The sequence below is a fragment of the Psittacula echo genome (assembly GCF_963264785.1).
Source record: "Psittacula echo genome assembly, chromosome: 7".
In the NCBI taxonomy this organism is placed as follows: domain Eukaryota; kingdom Metazoa; phylum Chordata; class Aves; order Psittaciformes; family Psittacidae; genus Psittacula; species Psittacula echo.
The window spans coordinates 33,974,528-33,993,447 of record NC_137740.1 but is presented as its reverse complement, the minus strand read 5'-3'; the positions used below and the strand labels follow the sequence as shown (position 1 = coordinate 33,993,447).

General features: G+C 40.1%; 1 protein-coding gene across 1 annotated transcript in view; it reads left to right on the top strand.

The window, feature by feature from the left end:
- FNDC3B (fibronectin type III domain containing 3B) overlaps positions 1-18,920 on the top strand; it is a gene marked incomplete at both ends in the record, with an annotated part of 160,278 nt that overhangs the window by 113,044 nt on the left and 28,314 nt on the right. Inside the window, 9 exons of the mRNA XM_080622297.1 lie at positions 93-179; positions 3,183-3,321; positions 3,881-3,952; positions 4,408-4,526; positions 5,368-5,473; positions 7,445-7,617; positions 11,695-11,808; positions 13,951-14,100; positions 16,916-17,196. Coding sequence (XP_080478423.1) covers positions 93-179; positions 3,183-3,321; positions 3,881-3,952; positions 4,408-4,526; positions 5,368-5,473; positions 7,445-7,617; positions 11,695-11,808; positions 13,951-14,100; positions 16,916-17,196 — 1,241 coding nt within the window. The remainder of the gene's footprint in view (positions 1-92; positions 180-3,182; positions 3,322-3,880; positions 3,953-4,407; positions 4,527-5,367; positions 5,474-7,444; positions 7,618-11,694; positions 11,809-13,950; positions 14,101-16,915; positions 17,197-18,920) is intronic.

The window sequence follows — 18,920 nt, the reverse complement described above, 5'->3', positions numbered from 1 at the left end:
TTTTTGCTATAATATAGCTTCAGACTATAATACGGAGAGCACTTCCTCAGAATCCTTAGTTATAGAAATTTGTCTGGTTTTGTTTTTTCTAGGATAGCATGTTTCACCCAAAGTACACTGGAGAGGAGCAAGCCTGTACTGTGAAGAATCTCAGAAGAAGCACACAGTATAAATTCAGGGTAAAATCTTTTTCCTCTTGTCACTGTGTAGTATTTTCTGTGTTGGGTTTTTTCCAGGAACAGTAGGGATCCTTTAGTACTACCTGCAAATTCGATTCATCAAATGCAAATTTACTTTATACTGTGACCTGATAGATTAAACTGTTGTATTTTTACTTTTATCACAGAAGATGCTTATTGTTCAGCCTCTTTAAAACAAGCATAGTTCTTGGTACCATGTACTGTCAGGTGTGATGTTGGAAAAGTGCGACTCGGGATGTGAAGTGCTTGTAGTTGGCTGCATTGCTCCACAAAAACCTGACCTGTGGTCACAAAACCAATCTCACTTCTACACAATGGAGCAAACACTGTAAGCTCCATTTTTGTGCACAGCTTCCTTCCCCAGCTCAGTGGCCTGTCCTCCCCTGATATGCAGAAATTGAAGCTTTTCCATCTCATAAGCACATGTGGCTGGTTTTGGAGCTGGTTTTTAGCAGCAAGTGTTGGTATCTCCTGTTCTGTGGGTGCTCCTTCCCAAGAGAGGATGCTCCGAAGTCTTTTTGCAAACACAAAATTCAGTCATCTGCCTCGCTGCTGCCGAAGCAGTCAAGCACAACACAAGTGCTGGGTGCTGCTATCGAGGAGCAGACAGTGTGCTTTTTACCAGACAGGCTGTGGTGTGCTGTCTGTCCATCCCCACGGCCAGCCTGTCCATCCATCCGTAGCAGCTCAGCAAAGTCAGGAGCTGTGCATGGCTCCACGAGGTAGTGTTTGGCTGTGCCATCCGGAGTGCTGGCATCCCTCCGGAGATGACAAGGAGCTGTCTGTAAAGCCAACATCTATCATGCTCCCACATCCATCATGCCAACACAAAATGGTATCTGGAAGCAGCTTCATGTTATTTGTAAACAGCAGGGAGTGAAGGATGCCATGGGTTTGTGTCAGTTCAGTCATTTGGCTTCTGTAGGCTGAAGTATATTCAGGGGCAACAAAAAATACAGCTTTACTGATAGACTCATTTAAATCCTTAAAACCAGCTTTGCATATTCTTTGACAGAAGACCTTGTGAAGTTGTGTGAAGAACTACCCAAAGAATCGGAAAACTGTTGTGGTGTTGCTCAGAGATAATGCCTTTAAAGTTTAGCCTTGTAAAAGCTGCAGTGGCTGTCTTATGGAAGAGGACAGTTAGTGCTTCTCTGCAGCCCTGCTTTCAAATTAAACATGAATTTTACAAATCTGGGTTGATACCAGAGCAAACTTGTCACCTCATGTCAGTGGCTACAAGCACAACTCTTATCGGACTCAACACTGAGATATTCTCTTGTTGCATGCCTATCAGCAGTAATTAGCTACAGGACTTGGGGAAGGATCCCCGGAACTATAAAACAACACCAACAAAACCAAACACAGACACCCTGGCATGACAGCAGTGTTTTCAAACTTGTGGTGGGGACTACTGGGCAAGTTCTAGGCTTGTCTTTGAACCTGAGCAAAATGCGGTGCTTTGGAGAACCCCCTTAATAATAAAGAATTATGGGGATAATTCAATTCATACCAGACAGTGTTTGCTTACAGAGAAGACACCTTGCTAAAATTTTTGATGAAATAAAGGTTGGTTAATTAAAGTGGCAATGGCAGTGTAGTACACTGTTGTAAAGGCATTTGTTCGATACCAGGTGAGGTTTTGGCACAGAAGGGCAAATGATACCAACACAACAATATGCAGTAATTTCATTCTCTGAAATGTTTGAAGTGTCAGCACAGAAGGGAATCACAGACGGCCTTTCCTAGTGAGGTTCCACAAAAAGCAGTGCTGTGTATACTATTTCATAATTTTATCAGTGACCTGGAAACAAAGTTTTATTTTTATTCCATGTAAGAGGATAGGGGACTCTAGGTTGGGGAGGCTGTGGCTCTGACAAGTTCCTCCTTGAACAATCAATTTAATTGGAATTTTCAGTTCCTGCCAGGCTAGTGCAGTCTTCAGCTATATACATAGGGGAAATGTATAAATATTGCATTACATTAATAGCTCACATTGATTCCCTAGAGCTGTTACTGGGATATTTGTCTAGCTCATGTATCTGGTGTTCATGGCAAGATGTCTTAAATTGGAGAATAGTCAGAGAAGAACCAAGAGATGATACATAGGAGTTGATAGTAGCTTTAGTGACTTTAAAGCAAGCATACTTTTTGGCCTTAAAAGTTACAAATAGTTTTCCTCAGATGCCTGTGTTAGGAGACAGGGTAGAAATGACTGCTTCTCAGAATAACAGAGCTTCCAAAGTGGAAAAGTTCCTGCTAGCTTATATTTACAATTAGCAATTATAGTACATATTCTATTACTCACTTCTTGGCAGCGGATCTGTGTCCCAGGGACTAGTGTGAGCTAATAGAGCTCTCAGCAGCCACGAAACATAGGACCATTTGGGGTTTCTTGTATGATCTTGATCTGCTCAGTCTGCTAGCCAGGTCCTCGTGTCTTAGCTTAGCCACCTTTTTCTTGAAGTCAGGAGAAGGTGCTCTTGAGTAGAGACAAAGGATTTGGCTGGGAGTTTTCTTTGTGCACGTTCTGCTCATTTCAGTGGTTGTAGATTATGCGTTTTTTGTTTGCATGTCATCCTATTTAAGCTTTTAATTGTGATTACTGATACTGTGAATTAATTTGTTTTAAATAGCAGTTTGAAATACAACCAAAACAAAAATAGCATAGTTCTTATCATTTTAATCTTTTATTGAGTAAGTAACTGCCACATGACCTTTTTTTAAGGAAAAAATAGCAGTGCTCTTGTCTTAAACATGTCATGATCTATTGCTAGTGGAGGGAAGGAAGAAATCCATGTGATTTGTAAGGAAACAACATGGCAATTTAACATTTGTTATTATATCCTATACACTTTGTTGGGATGTGATATACTTTCCAGTTTAATGATATTTGTGCAATTGCTAAAACAAGTCTCATCCAGAACTGTCAGAAAAACAGTTACAGTCAACAATGGTAAACTTGTGGTGGTTTTGTTTCAGCTGTTTGCTTCTAATGTGGAAGGAAAGAGTTCTCCCAGCGAAGTGTTGGTCTGTACAACAAGCCCAGACAGGCCAGGACCTCCAACCAGACCCGTTATTAAGGGGCCAATAACATCTCATGGCTTTAGTGTGAAGTGGGGTAAGCGAGTTCACTTTGTCATAGTAGAGCTTTTCTGGGTCATAATAAATTCTAATAAAATTATGTAAATATGAAATATATATTAGAACTTTGATTTTTCATGCTGCTTCTCATCCATAGTTAAACTTATTTGGAGAGTTTTCCAACTTAATTTGTTCTAACATTTTAAAAATTGTGTGGAGACTCTTACATTTCAGAATCAAAAATGTAGATTGTTGTTACTGACTAACTAGCACTCAAGTGCATCTTCAGGCTTTTCATCTTACATTTCTTGTCCCGTTGCAGCATCATTCCAGTCACTTCCTTCATCGATGGACAAGCCTCTATACTGCATCTTTTTCAGTGCTTTTTCCATAATTTTGTTTGTAGCGTTATTATCCAGCTGCCTTATTCTGACTCATGCTGAAAACTAATGTCTGCTATATACTTCTACTATAAATTCCTTGGTGTAGTTATTGTGGGCGAGTTTATGGAGGAGAAGGAGCAGAATCAGAAAAAGCTTCTGTATCGAGTATTATATTTCACTCCTTATCTTGACAAATTGCCTTATTTTTTTCAGATCCTCCACAGGATAATGGTGGTTCAGAAATCCTAAAGTATCTACTAGAGATTTCTCAAGGAAGTCCAGAAGGTAAAGTTGAAACAAGTTGCCTCCATTTCATTCTGTTATGGCTGCTATAAAGAAGTTCTGACCCTTTGGGCTATTACTTTTATTAATGCAGTTATGCTGTACATATGATTGAGTTATGTACGTGCAGGTTTTGTGGGGGAGTTCGAGTTGGGTTTTGGGGAGGTTTTGGTGTAGCTTTTTCAAGTATGCTCTTTTTCTTTTCTACTGGTAGAATTTTAGGCTGTATTGATGAACCTACTGTTTGATTTAATATATTTAATATGTTTTAAAAATACTTGTATATGTGTCTATGTGTATGTATGTCTTTTAGGATGGAATACCATTCATAGTAATATTAACACTAATGACTTCCCTGAAATACATCACTTGTGGATGACTACATTAAGGATTTTCCTAGACACTCCTGAACTTGTTGCATTGTACTTCTCTAAACTTGGATATATTTCCTTTTTTAGCAAATCAGTGGGAAGTGGCATATAGTGGATCAGCTACAGAATATACCTGTACTCACTTGAAACCAGGCACTTTGTATAAACTCCGGGCATGCTGTATCAGCACTGGTGGACACAGTCAGGTAGGTATTGTTTAACAGTAAGGACTATTTGGTTTATATTTTTCAGAGATTTATCCCCTATTTTTGGTAAAAGATTTCTTCTTTAAAAATAAGGTGAATATTTTTCCTGTAGCACAGTAAAGCTACACTGTATTGATTACATTTAATCTTATGTTGCAAGTTGGTGAATTTTATAAGACTTCTGTCTACCTGATGGGATTTTTTCAGGCAGATTGCAATTTAATGAGATTGGGTTTCTTCAAAACACAACTGTAGGTGTTTATACTTACACTAGAAAAGGCCATGCTGTTTATCTGATCTGACTACTTGCTTGAGAAAGGCCATAGACTTTCACGTACATGAGCCTGTACTGACAAGCTGGGCATGCAGTAGCGGTAGTTTGTTGTAATAATTAGTTACCTTTCACATGGCTGAATTCTTCTTTAAATTTTTGGGTTCCATTTTCCAGATGCTGATTCCTGTCTTTCCCTCCTTTGAATTAAAATAATTTCAGTGCCTACACTTTTATTCCTCTTGCTTGCTTTTTTTTTTTCTTAATGATTGAGTACCTTAGGCTTGATATTATTATAAAAACAAGGAAAATTGAAATTAAGAACCCACTAACATTAGCCATCAAAGTTTCCTTTGCTACAGTTGTGAGTATGCTAATGAAAGAACTCTATTATAAATTGCATTTGTAAGTAACATCCTTGATAGCATCTCCTAGCCTTTATTGTTTCATATAAATTTCTAATAAGTGGTTGTTTTAGGAAACAATTTCTTGTGCCACTTTCTAATTATGCCTCACTTTGTAGGCAGTAATTGTACCAGAGAGCTAACTTTAGCTCTTGTTCTCTTCCAGTGTTCTGAAAGTTTACCTGTCTGTACACTAAGTGTTGCACCTGGTTGCTGTCGGCCACCAAGAGTGTTGGGGAAGCCGAAGCACAAAGAAGTACAGCTACAATGGGGTAAGCTGTTAGAGCATTTCACTGTTGATGATGTGATGTTGATGCTTTGATCTTGATGGTTAGTTGCTGAACTTGCTTTAGTTTTATTTCTGTTGTTAGACCTTGTGAAAAGTTCTGGTGTATTCTGTTCACTGAGAAGTACAAAGTCAAGTGAAGTTTGTGCAAGTTGGAAATACATCTTCTCATCAACTGCTGTGGCTCTGTATTGGGTTTCTGAACTTAGCTGTCCTCCAGCTGTCTTTTAAGCCTGATACTGTGCACCTATTTTTATTTTATTTGGGACCTGTCTCTATATCAGATCTATAAAGTATCAGCTATTTTAGAATATCTGTCCTTTTATTGCAAAAACACCATGTGATTCAAGATCTTTTTTTATTCCTTTGTAATATTGACTTAGCAGAAGCAGGTTGCTACTTCTAATATAGGACTTAAACAGGGGAGATTTAGGTTGGATATAAAGAAGCTCTTCACTGTGAGAGTGATGAGGCAATGAAACAGGTTACCAAAGGAAATTGTGAATGCTCCATCCCTGTCAGTGTTCAAGGCCTGGTTGGATGGGGCTTGGAGCAACCTGGTCTAGTGGAAAGTGTCCCTGCCCATGACAGGGGGCTTGGAATGAGGTGATCTTAAGGTCCTTTCCAACCTGAACTGTTCTATGATTCTATGACTTCTCTCAGAAATTCGAGTTAGAACATTTTGAGGATTTTGGGTGGCTTTTAAACCCTGATCCACAGTATAACATGCAGAGTCCATTGGACACCTGCAGTTTTGCAAAGAACTTGGACCATGGACATGACACTAGACTGAAAAAAAAATTGCACATTTTTAGAATACAGCATACAAGCCAGTATCCAACAGATTTTTTTTCTTTACCATGATAATCTTGCAGCATCCAAGATTCTTTGTTGCATCATTCATTAAGCTGAATTTTAGAGCAGTACCATTTTTAACTGACAAATGCATCTCAACACCAGTATAAATTCATCTGTGCATCCAAGATACCATGTTGTTTCCTGAATGTTTACACCATCCCTGTTATGGTGGAGCATTGCTTTTCAGAACCCCAGGCAGGTTGATTCTGCAGTACTGGCTTGTAAAATAACATGCAAATAGTGTCAAATATATTGTTTTCATGGAGAAAAAGGTGCCCACAACAAAACAGATACAGACATAGAAAACAAATTTAGCTTTCCAAAAAGCTTATTCCAGGTGAAGCACAGGGTTTAGATCATTCTGCAGAGATGTAGAATCTCATAAATGTTAGCAGTGTGACTAATAAAGTTCAAGGATGTTCGTACTTTTATTGGGTGTTAGTGAGGCTTTGCCAGAAATCCTACGTATAAGTAGTAGTTTTGGAGTGTGCATGACCCACCTCTGCCTGTTTCAAGCTGTAGCCAGCAGCTAAGATTGGGTGTGAGAGCCACCATGTGCATCCTCATTTTTCTGTCCCAGAAAGGGTGTATTCAGCGTTAGTCCTATGCAGCTTCCTATACATTTGTCTCCTGCCTCACTGACAATTTCTTTGCGTGCAACACCACCTTTGAGACTGGAGAAAAGCAGCAGGGTAACTTCTTTTTTCATCCTCAGAAGATGATAGTAACTACCGTGTTCTGCTTAAAAAGTAGATGGACACCTCCTGGCATCAAATACGACTGCTCAGAGTAACAGATCATTGCCTTGGGGGAGGTGCTTCTCATGCATGGAATAATCTGACCTGGTCAATATGTAGGGCTAAGAGTATTTTATTAATTTGCTTTAAAATTCTCAATCATGTACATGGATGAGATACTGCAGGTAAGGCATCTATTGAAGAGGAAAATAATTTTTGGTGGTGTGCGTATGTGTACATACATGTGCGTGTATATGTATCTATATATCTATACACATATACTTCGGTGGTATATGAAATAAAAAATTACCTTTCCTGGCATGCATCCTGTGTTCTTAATGAGTGATATGATTTCTTTCTAGATGTCCCTCCTTCAGAAAGTGGCTGTCCCATCTCAGAGTATAGTGTAGAAATGACAGAACCTGAGGAAGTAGTTTCTGAAGTGTATCATGGGCCTGATCTGGAGTGCACCGTCAGCAACCTTCTTCCTGGAGCAACATATCGATTCAGAGTGAGAGCTCTGAATGATGGTGGGGTACGTGCAGTGTGCCAGAAAGTGCTTTGGCTTTTTCTCATTGTGGTACTGTGTCTAAGATGGAGAGTGATTGTGTTAATGCTGGTAATCAGATAGGTGATAGGGAGAAAATTAAGTGAGAAATGCTTAAAGGAACTTTGGAGGAAGACCTTCAGTTTTAAATCTGGTACTCTTTTAAAAGGAAATTTTAGCTAGTAGTAAGATTTGACTGGCCAAAATCAGCTACACCAAAATGTGCAAAATCCCTGCTAAAAGTCGTATCTGCTTATGAGGAGATCTCTATGTATTCCTCTTCCACCACATTCTTTCTTTTTCTTGGAAGATCTTGTTGATTCAGTCAGGTTTGGATCAGTTCTGCTTGGCTTTCTAAAAGCATCTTTCCAAAGGCCTTTTATAAAGGCAATCCCAGCAAGAGTACATACATGTTGATGTGTTTATTCCAAGGGAATCTTTAAGACAAAGACAACAAGAAGGTTTAAAGTTACTCACTTACATGGAGTTAGAATCATAGAATCATAGAATAGTCGGGGTTGGAAAGGACCTCAAGATCATCTACTTCCAACCCCCCTGCCACGGACAGGGACACCTCACACTAAACCATGCCACCCAAGGCTCTGTCCAGCCCAGCCTTGAGCACTGCCAGGGATGGAGCATTCACAACCTCCCTGGGCAACCCGTTCCAGTGCCTCACCACCCTAACAGTAAAGAATTTCTTCCTTATAGCCAATCTAACCTCCCCTGTGTAAGTTTGAACCCGTTACCCCTTGTCCTGTCACTACAGTCCCTGATGAAGAGTCCCTCCCCAGCATCCTTATAGGCCCCCTTCAGATACTGGAAGGCTGCTATGAGGTCTGCATGCAGCCTTCTCTACTCCAGGCTGAACAGCCCCAACTTTCTCAGCCTGTCTTCATACGGGAGGTGCTCCAGTCCCCTGATCATCCTCGTGGCCCTCCTCTGGACTTGTTCCAACAGTTCCATGTCCTTTTCATGTTGAGGACACCAGAACTGCACCCAATACTCCAAGTGAGGTCTCACGAGAGCAGAGGGGCAGGATCACCTCCTTCGACCTGCTGGTCATGCTCCTTTTGATGCAGCCCAGGATACGGTTGGCTTTCTGGGCTGTGAGTGCACACTGCTGGCTCATGTTCATTTTCTCATTGACCAACACCCCAAAGTCCTCCTCCACAGGGCTGCTCTGAATCTCTTCTTTGCCCAACCTGTAGCTGTGCCTGGGATTGCTCCGACCCAGGTGTAGGACCTTGCACTTGGCATGGTTAAACTTCATCAGGTTGGCATCAGCCCACCTCACAAGCGTGTCAAGGTCCCTCTGGATGGCATCCCTTCCCTCCAGCTTATCAACCGAACCACACAGCTTGGTGTCATCGGCAAACTTGCTGAGGGCGCACTCAATCCCACTGTCCATGTCACCGACAAAGATGTAGAACATGATCAGTCCCAACACTGATCCCTGAGGGACACCACTCGTTACTGGTCTCCAGCTGGACATTGAGCCATTGACCACAACTCTTTGCGTGCGGCCATCCAGCCAGTTCTTTATCCACCGAGTGGTCCACCCATCAAATTGATGTCTCTCCAATTTAGAGACAAGGATGTCATGTGGGACAGTGTCGAACACTTTGCACAAGTCCAGGCAGACAACATCAACTGCTCTACCCCTGTCCATCAGTTCCGTAGCCCTATCATAGAAGGCCACCAAATTGGTCAGGCAGGATTTCCCCTTAGTGAAGCCTTGCTGGCTGTCACCAACCACCTCCTTGTTTTTCACGTGCCTTAGCATGCCTTCCAGGAGAATCTGCTCCAAGGTTTTGCCAGGCACAGAGGTGAGACTGACTGGTCTGTAATTCCCTGGGTCATCAATTTTCCCCTTCTTGAAAATGGGGGTTATATTTCCCTTTTTCCAGTCATCGGGAACTTCACCTGACTGCCATGATTTTCCAAATATGATGGCCAGTGGCTTCGCAACTTCATTCGCCAGCTCCTTCAGGACCTGCAGATGGATTTCATCAAGTCCCATGGACTTGTGTACGTTCAGGTTCTTAAGATGGTCTCAAACCAGATCCTCTCCTACAGTGGGCCTAGGGTCTTCATTCTCACAGTTCCTGCATCCGCCTTCCAAGACTTGGGTGGTGCGGTCAGAGCACTTGCCAGTGAAGACCGAGGCAAAGAAGTCATTGAGAACCTCAGCCTTCTCCAAATCCAGGGTAGCCAGTTCTCCCGATAGCTTCCTGAGAGGGCCCATGTTGTCCCTAGTCTATCTTTTATTCACAATGTACCTATAGAATCCCTTCCTGTTATCTTTCACATCCCTAGCCAAATTTAATTCTAACTGGGCCTTAACTTTCCTAACCTGGTCCCTTGCTTCCCAGACAACATCCCTGTATTCTTCCCAGGCTGCCTGTCCCTGCTTCCACCTTCTATAAGCCTCTTTTTTCCTTTGAATTTTCCTGAGCAGCTCCTTATCCATCCAGGGAGGTCTCCTGGCCCTCCTGCTGCACTTCCTTCTAGTTGGGATGCAACACTCCTGAGCTTGGAGCAGGTGATCCTTGAATAACAACCAACAGTCCTGGGCCTCCCCTGCCCTCTAGGGCTGTATCCCATGGAACCTTACTAAGCAGGTTCCTGAAGAGTTCTGTTAAAACTTAAGTTAGGTATTATAAAAATATGCAAGACTGTTAAACTGTTTTGTCTTTAAAATGTCCACTGTATTATTTTTGTGAAACACAAAGTAAATACATGTGGAAAGATTGGATTTGCTTACTGGAATGGAAGCCAATGCCCACCTTGTTGTTTTGGATATATGATGCCTTGCCTTTTTTTTTTTTTTCCCCTTTTGTTTTAATGGTAAAACAGTGTTTAAAGTTGCAAAGCATTTCTAATCCTACCCTTTGTTAAATGAGGTTGCTGGTTTGGGTTTTGATTGGGGTTTTTTACCAACCAAGATGCAGAATACAGGGGCGTGTCTTCTACCAGTTGCAAACACCTTTCTTCCTCCCATTCAGTAAAGAAAACGGAAGTAGTCGATAAATGAGATTTCTTGGAGTGTGCATTCTTTGTAATTCAAACAAAGTCATCAGTTTTAGCCTTTCTTAATAGCATAAATATTGATACACTCTGTTGAGGTTCATGCATTTCTGGGGTTCATAATTTCACTGTTGTTCAGCACTTGTAGTGGCTCATTTTTTTCATACTTGCTAGTATTGCATTCCAAAATAAGTAAATACCAGTGTTTTTCCTCTCATTGCTTCCAGCAAAGTTCCTTTTTTCTGAAGAATGATTTTTAATTAGCTTGAGGATGTGCTGAACAAACTTCATTATCCCACTCAAAAAGTCTCACAAAAAAGCTATTTCTACTATTATCTCTCCCGTCCTCACACTGCTGCCTGAAGACAGTTTTCCAGACTCTTGAAAATTGTCTTTTCTTTTGCTAACATGCATTTAAATTATTCTCTTACTGAGGGCTCAAAAGTTGTCTGAGCAGGTGGCTTAGCTGCCCGTGGAGCTAGGCCATAGGCAGTGTGTGTGCATCATGCCCCTGCACGTTGAACCCAGGGCTCCATCACATGCTGTCCTTTTGTAATTAACATGTGGCAGGCATTTTATATAAAAGAAGCTGGATTTGGACTCCAGTATGTGCTTTACTGTTGCTGTGCTCCTTCTTATATCCACAAGAAGCCAGTTATGCTGGACTATGGCACAGACATATGAACACATTAAGGTAAGGTAGAGGGACACAAACAGTTCCTCAGTTACTCCATTGCTGAGTGCACATTCTCACTCTTAGGTAAGTTGGAGGTGGCTTAGGCTCTCATGGGCACTCGTTGATGCACAGGAGGATTTACATACTATCTGCTCATACCTGAACTTACCTCACCTTTTAACATCGCAGGAATTCACCTATCTCATACTGAGCTCTGGTGTCGAGTGTTGGAAGCCTGGTCTACCTTTGAGAAAGTTCATTGCATTGATAAAGTTTGTGTGCTGTTCGGAAAGCCTTTGAAGAATGTGAGATGCTTGTATGCTTATATATTAATGTACAGATACCTTGTTCCCCTCTAGTACGGGCCATATTCAGAAGCTACAGAAGTCACCACAGCAGCAGGACCGCCTGGCCAGTGCAGAGCACCTTCCCTGTCCTTTCTGTCCGACACATGTGTACTTATAAGCTGGGAGGTAAGTTGGGTGCCCTCACTGTTTCATTTTCGTCTTGCTTCTCCAAACTAATATGGCCACTTGAAAGCTAGATTGAGAGCTATTCACTGGTTTGGAACTTTTTTTTGTACAAGAAAACCCTTTGTGGAAACTCTTCTGTTGTAGAAAATCATCTGTACTTTTCTCCTTAAAGAATTGCATAAAGTTGATTATGAGTTATCTGGACCAGGATTCAGACATGAGACCTCCTTGTACTGGCGTCAGATGACAGAGGGCTGGTTGGGTAGAAATGCTCTCTGCAGGCTTTTAGCATGTCAGCATGTCCTGGGGTGGAATTGTGAAGGCAAATATTTGATTTTGGCTGCAACTGGAGTCTCCAATATGAAAATAACTGCACAAATGCTTATGATGTGCAATTTTTTCCTCAAAAAGCATTTGTCTCTTCCCCAAATATTTACTTTTGTTTTAGTTTGTGTGCATTCATTCTCCATTCTGCAGAACCTTGGACATTGGACTCTTAAAATCAGTCTTATCTGAAATGCTGAGAGGAGTTAATAAGTGTCACTAAAAAAAAACCAAAACAAAACAACAGAAAATCATGTAATTAAGGAAGAAAGGAAAAGGTGTTATCATAAAGAACATGCTATGGAGCAGTGGGGCTATAGTTCTGCCATAGACAGCCTTTGAAAACCTAGCAGCCGTTCCAGCCCTGCATCAGTTGGGTCCTTCCATAAAGGGATGCCCCTGTGAGAAAGAAGTTGTTAACATTCATCAGATGCTCAAATAAATAAATTGTGCTAACAACCATTTCTAGATAAAAACATAAACTGAGTTTAATTTTATAGGGAAATAGGTGCGGTTTGTGTAGGTTGAGGATATTTGTTAATATTTCTTGCAACATTTTGTGGCACTAAGATAGAAGTCACACTGAACTTTTAAATACTACCTTTTAAATGTACAGGCATTTGCTTTTCCCAACCATGAGCCCATGCAGCAGTGTTTCTGGTAGGCTCTGTGTTTATATGCAGGATGTATTTGTTTGTTCTAGCTGAAAATGAAGCTGTGGAAGGAGTAATGTGGTTTGCAATGGTTATGTTTTCTTTAAGAGTCTGCCATTTTTTGGCTGATACGAATATGAAGGAAAAACAGTGGAGGACTGTGGAGTTTTTTGTCTGGCTACAGAGCACACAGTGGTGCCCACTATACCTTTTTTGCACCTTGATTTAAAACACTGGCTTAGCAGTTCTGAATGCTGCTACTAAAATAGCTGGATGCTCAGAGACAGAGCTAGAGAAGCCCATGTGCATGTGGAGGGTGGTCGTTGTGGCGTGTGGTGATTCCCTGGATCTATTTACTGAAAATCACTCCTTGCATGCCATAATCACAAGGTCTTTGTCGTATCCTAGGCCACAGTTCTGCACGTAGAGCAGTGATTCCCTGAGCTGCTTCAATCCACACAGTGAGTTCTAGGTAGTTCTGATAAAAACACTAAATATTTTGGTTTTGGAACCTTGTCATTATTTCTGCAGTAGCTCATCTCCAGCAAATTCAGGTATTTATTCCATGTTCCCCTAGACTTCAGGATGATAAAAGCATTGCTGAGGACATACGGAACCTGTAGGAGTGTCATTGTGGACGTTAATGTACCCAGGTCCACAGTCCCATGTCCCATACTGGGACCATTCACTCGATGAGTGACTTTCACTGAAAACTGCTGACAAGCTTCTCAGTTGCTGAGGTTGTTCTTTTCTCAGTAAGTTTTCTCAGTGAGTAACTACTTCAGCATTGACAAGTAGCTCTTCCACAGCTGTGTTTCGATCACTCAGCTAGACTATACTAGATTGATGCTTTTTTGTGTTCTGCACAGTTGTGTTTCTGCCAAGCCAGTGGAGAGACAATTTATTCCTGAGTATCCAGATGAAAAGCAAAGTAGCTGTGTATACTTTCTCATTTCTGTGAATTCCCATCAGGTAATTTCTGCACAGAATTGGACTGTTTCAGTAACCTAGTAGAGAACACTAATTCAGCGCTTTTCCAGTTGCAGCAGTAATGGTGTATTAATTTCAAAATAGGTTGGTTTGTTTCCCATGTACTTTATTTCTGAAACACAGAGATCGGAACTGCTCATTTCTGGACTGAACCACATAAATATTTGTGTTGCAGAGTCTTGAATGTTCTGGTGCTGACGTCTCTGAATACAGATTAGAGTGGGGAGAAGATGAGGAATCTCTAGAACTGGTATATAATGGTACAGATACCTGTTTTGAAATAAGTGAATTGTCAGCGGCAGCACATTACTGCTGTAGGCTACAGGTATGGAAGCTACAAGGTTTTGCATGCGTTGTGATCTAAGACGTAAATGTTTTCTTTCCACTGTGTTTTTATTTTTATCATTAGCCACTATGAGGTTATATGCTTTGTGAGTCAGAAGGTATGTTTATTTTAAATAATGCAGACTGTTGCTATATAACTGAACAGTTTAGATTTTGCACAATTCAAAGTGATAAACAAGAGAGTCAGTGTGACTTTTACCTCTCAAAAGTTGCTCTTTTGTATCGTGTGATTTATTTCAGTAAATAATGTTTTTAACAGCCACTTTGCCCTCTGATATTAGACCAAAATTATAATGTTTTAAAAAAAAAAAAAATTTTTTTTCTTGGTAATGAGATGTAACATCTACCTCCCCACTGGATTTTGAAGATTCTCTTAGCTTAAGTAGTAAACTCACCATCTGTTTCATTTATCCAATAGAGCAAACCAGCTGAGTAGATTCCAATGTGTATAGGAGGTGGTAACTGCCAGAAAGTGATTCCTCATCTTTATCATTTTTTCTCTTAGGTTTGCAAGATAGGATTTCATACAGAGTCTCTATATGATTTCTTTTTTCTTTGATCTCTTTCTCTCCTATTATTTTCAAAAAAGTAGCAGAATCTATTTCTTATATATATATGAAAATAAAAATACGGCATTTCTGCTTTAAGCCTACTGAAAAATAAATGAAAAATAAAGTAAGTGGGAGTGAAGTAAAAATACTTTTTACCCAAGACACTTTTCCACAAGATTTATTTGTCTGTGAAGTCAGAATGCCACCAGTAACCCAACCAAAAGTTCATGTACCCACCCAACTTGCAACATGTGGGCCACCCAGGATTATTTCTTTGATCAAGGACAACATGCTTCTGTCGAGTGTTTCATTCTTGAGTTTGGTTGGGGTTTTTTTTTAACAGGACATAGATTTTCTTAACTTTATTTTTTTTTTTTATTTATGAAGTAGCCTTTGAGCAGCTGGCTAGTAGCCAAGGAGCTAGGGCCCCACAGCTCTAAGTACACTCAACTGCATTTTCTGGTCATAGCTGAGTGTCTACCTTGCACTGGCACTGTTGAGGAAGGCGAATTGAAAGAGCATGTGTGAGTGCCTTGGAAGTGTGAGCCAGAAAGTGCCTCTTGTTTGCGCAAGAGGGAAAGCATTCAACATCCACTGGGCAGGAAGGAGACTGTGAGACCACTTCTGCGGTAAGCAGCAGGGAGCTGAAGGAGATTTTCATGTTAAAAATGGAAACAGCTGGCTCTATAGCACCTTTGATTTCAAGTGGGCATTCATTTTAAATTACCTGCCACAAAAATGTTGCACAAATGTAGCCAGTTTTTAATACAGCCAATATCTAATTCAAAGGCAGAAGTTAAATGAAATGTACAACGGCATTAAGACATTTTCTTGAAGTCCGTCAGTGACCCCTGCATTACTTTGTAGAGGGCTTCATCCTCTGGATCTCATCTGTGTATTATATGAAGAAGATTTGTTATAAGATACGCTGGAACATTTAAACAATTATACACAAAAGAAGAACCAAGTATGTATAGCAGACAAAGATGGAAAGTTAAATAGTTACAGAAATGTTAGTCTTTTAAACCAAAAATGAGAGGTTAATAGCTTGTTTTCTTATCTGTTAGCAGCTTTAAAAGAAAAATCTTTTGCTTTTTAGAAATAAAGATACTCCAAACCGCATTGACTCTGCCTTCCAATAAACACACAGTATTGCTACCTCAATCTGCAGTAACTCAATAAAAAAGAGAGAATTGAACAATCAGGCATATATAACTGCAGGGCAGACAGTTGTCTTTACTGTTGCTCAGCTTTTTTCCTGTAATGAATATTCCTGAAAAAAAATTGTGACTTCTGCAAAGGGAAATATTGTGTCATTTAGGGGTGGTGGAGTGAAGTATCTAGGAAGAAAAGACTAATGAAATTCCCACTGGTTATGATGATGAGATTCACCAATAAAGCAGTTAAAAGCACCACTGACAATAAATTGCTTAGAGCAAGATACAGATTGCCAAATGCTGGTTTAGAGGTAAGAAAAATGATATCATTGGCAAACCACAAAACAAGGCTCACTTTTAACAGCTCTAAGAGTGCTTCACTAAATAAAAGATGACCCTGGAGCAGGATTTGTTTTGAAGGGCTTTTTAAAGGCTGGCAGATCTAACTTTATTATCTCTTTCTTCGATTGAACAAAATGCCTCCTGGAGAAACAGAACACAGCTTTGCGTTTGTATTACACATAACAGAAATAAGTCATTCACTAAAGTTAAGAATAGATAAGAAATCAAACAATTGCTTGATGTGTCCTTTCATTGCAATCATAGTTCTACTGGCAACGTTGTAAACCTGGGTTTTCTAATCAGTTCTCATCTGGAGGGAGAATCTGGGCTCACTTTTCCAAGTGCAGAGGAAGTGAGGATGGTGGACAATGCTGGGCAATGTGGAAGCTGTTTTTGAAGGTCTGTGCCTTCTGGACCTCCTTGTAGCTCAGCCTGTACATAATATGCTGTACATAATATGCTGTCATCAGGTCTGTGTGTATCTCGTGGACTAGCAGCATGCTGCACCGTATCAGGACAAACCTAGCTCAAGGGAAGGTAGTATGGTCCCTTACATGCCATTCATGAGAACCTAGTGTGTCTAGGTAGAGGGCATGAGTCCTGCTTTAGAGAATAAGCTAGCAGTACTTCTCTGAAAAATCCATGCAACTCTTCCAGGTTGCACAGTTCATTATTATGAACTTGATAGACATGTGAAAGAGAATATTTATCCTGTTAAAAATACGGGGTTTTTTTTAACACACAGGCTATTAACCAGGCAGGAGCTGGACCTTACAGTGATATGGTAACCTGCCGAATCCCCGCATCTGTGCCTGATGCAGTCTGTACGCTCTCCGTCCTGGAGGATGAGCATATGGATGTGTGTCAACATTCACCCTCTGTGTGCCTTGTACTGAACTGGGAAGAACCATGCAATAATGGAGCTGAGATTACATCATACAACGTTGACCTGGGTGACATCAGCATTCCAGTAGGAAATGTTACAAGTTATGTTATCACTAATTTGCTGCCAGAAACCTCATACCGGTGAGTACAACTTTTTTTGATGTGGTACAGAGCTCTGAGGGTGAGATCACGCACTTTAATTTTACATAAAAAATGTTTATGGCATACGGATTCAGTTAAATAAACAAGTAAACCAGCAACCAAACCAACCAGCCTAGGGAGAATGGAAATCTGCAATAATTCCTTTATGGAATGAATTGCGGTAGTTCATGTTTAAATAATTGCTTCATCCCCACCTTCTTCCTCTTTCTCCTCTCCTTGCATATCTCTGACCTTTTTAAGTTGCTCTTTAAAGGTGAGGTTACACTGGTAGGTAAATAAACTTTAAAAATGGGGAAGTACTAAAATTACAATGTGACATCTTCTGGTTTTTCAGATGTATAGTGTTACTATTTCAGGGGCTTATATTACTAACTATATTGACCCCGGTGAGGGGATAACGATGTGCATGCAATGAACTTTAATTTGTATAGCAACAGCTATTTTTTTTTTTGGCTTAGCACATGGCGATTAGTAAAAAGATGATATGAATTTTATACCAATTTCTTCATATTTCTTCAGAGTAAATTTCTAAATGACATTGCCAACATTTTAGTAGTAGTATTATTTTATGTTCTGGCTCATATGTTTTTTCCCTAACTGCCAATTAAAATAAAAATACGGTTCCATGCAGACAATGAACAGCAATACAGCAGAAGATGTGACAAAAGAAATTCTATTTTAAGTATTGCTCTAATAAAAACTGAAATCTGATTATCTGATTGCCCAGTTGTAAAATTAGACATAGCACAGATCTTCTGTAACATGTTTCTTTTTTGTTTGTATTCAGTGTCAAAATCCCACAGGTCTTGTGAAGTTTTAATCGAAAGTTCATTTCTCAAACTTTGTCATGTACCCAGAACAGAGAATTTCTTCTGGCAATTACACAAATATGTATATTAGAAGTTATTTAAAGTATGGAGCTTATATTGCTTCCAGTGCCTAGTACCATAGTTCCTGATCTTTGCCTAGAATATTTAGGTTTTAAAACTATGTAATAAAAAATAAAGACGTAGATTTATTTATATATTTGTGTGTATATATATCCCTCTAGCAATCTGGAAAAAAAGAAAGAAGGCAGAATAGGAATTTGGTGATTCAGAACCCCTCTGTTCCAGATCACTCATAAATCCAGGAAATATCAGTGTGTTATCATTGTTATTGCCAGTTCTTCAGTGGCTTGTAATGCTGTGATCCTTTTTTGCAAAGGCAGTAATGAAGTAAAAGCTTTTTTAAAATAGACATGTCAAAGTGGTTTTGCTATCAATTGTTAACTCTTATTTCTTTTTCAAGCCTATCTTGACACTTGCCTTTCACCAGGGAACATCTGTATCTGTAAGAAACATGTTTATCAAGCTGTATGCTAAAACATGATGGGTTTTTTTCTCTTCCTGTTTTAATCAAAAGACTGATGCAGAACATCACTGATTTCATTCTCTAAATTTGTTCACCAGTGTTTTTTCTTCTCATGTCAGCCTTGTTTACCTCAACAGGCTCTTTTCTCTGTCACAAGTTTATTCCCTGCTGTGTTTAAAAGCAGCAAATGTGTTTTCTTCCAGGCCTTGTTTTTCCTAGACTAAACAAGCCAAATACTGGCTTTGAGGCTCTGAACTCTTGCTGAAGTAAATCGGCAAAGGGCTAATATGTTTTGGTTGTGTTGGAATTTCACTGTCAATGCTTTTGTGGGAACCTGAAATTGAAAGCAA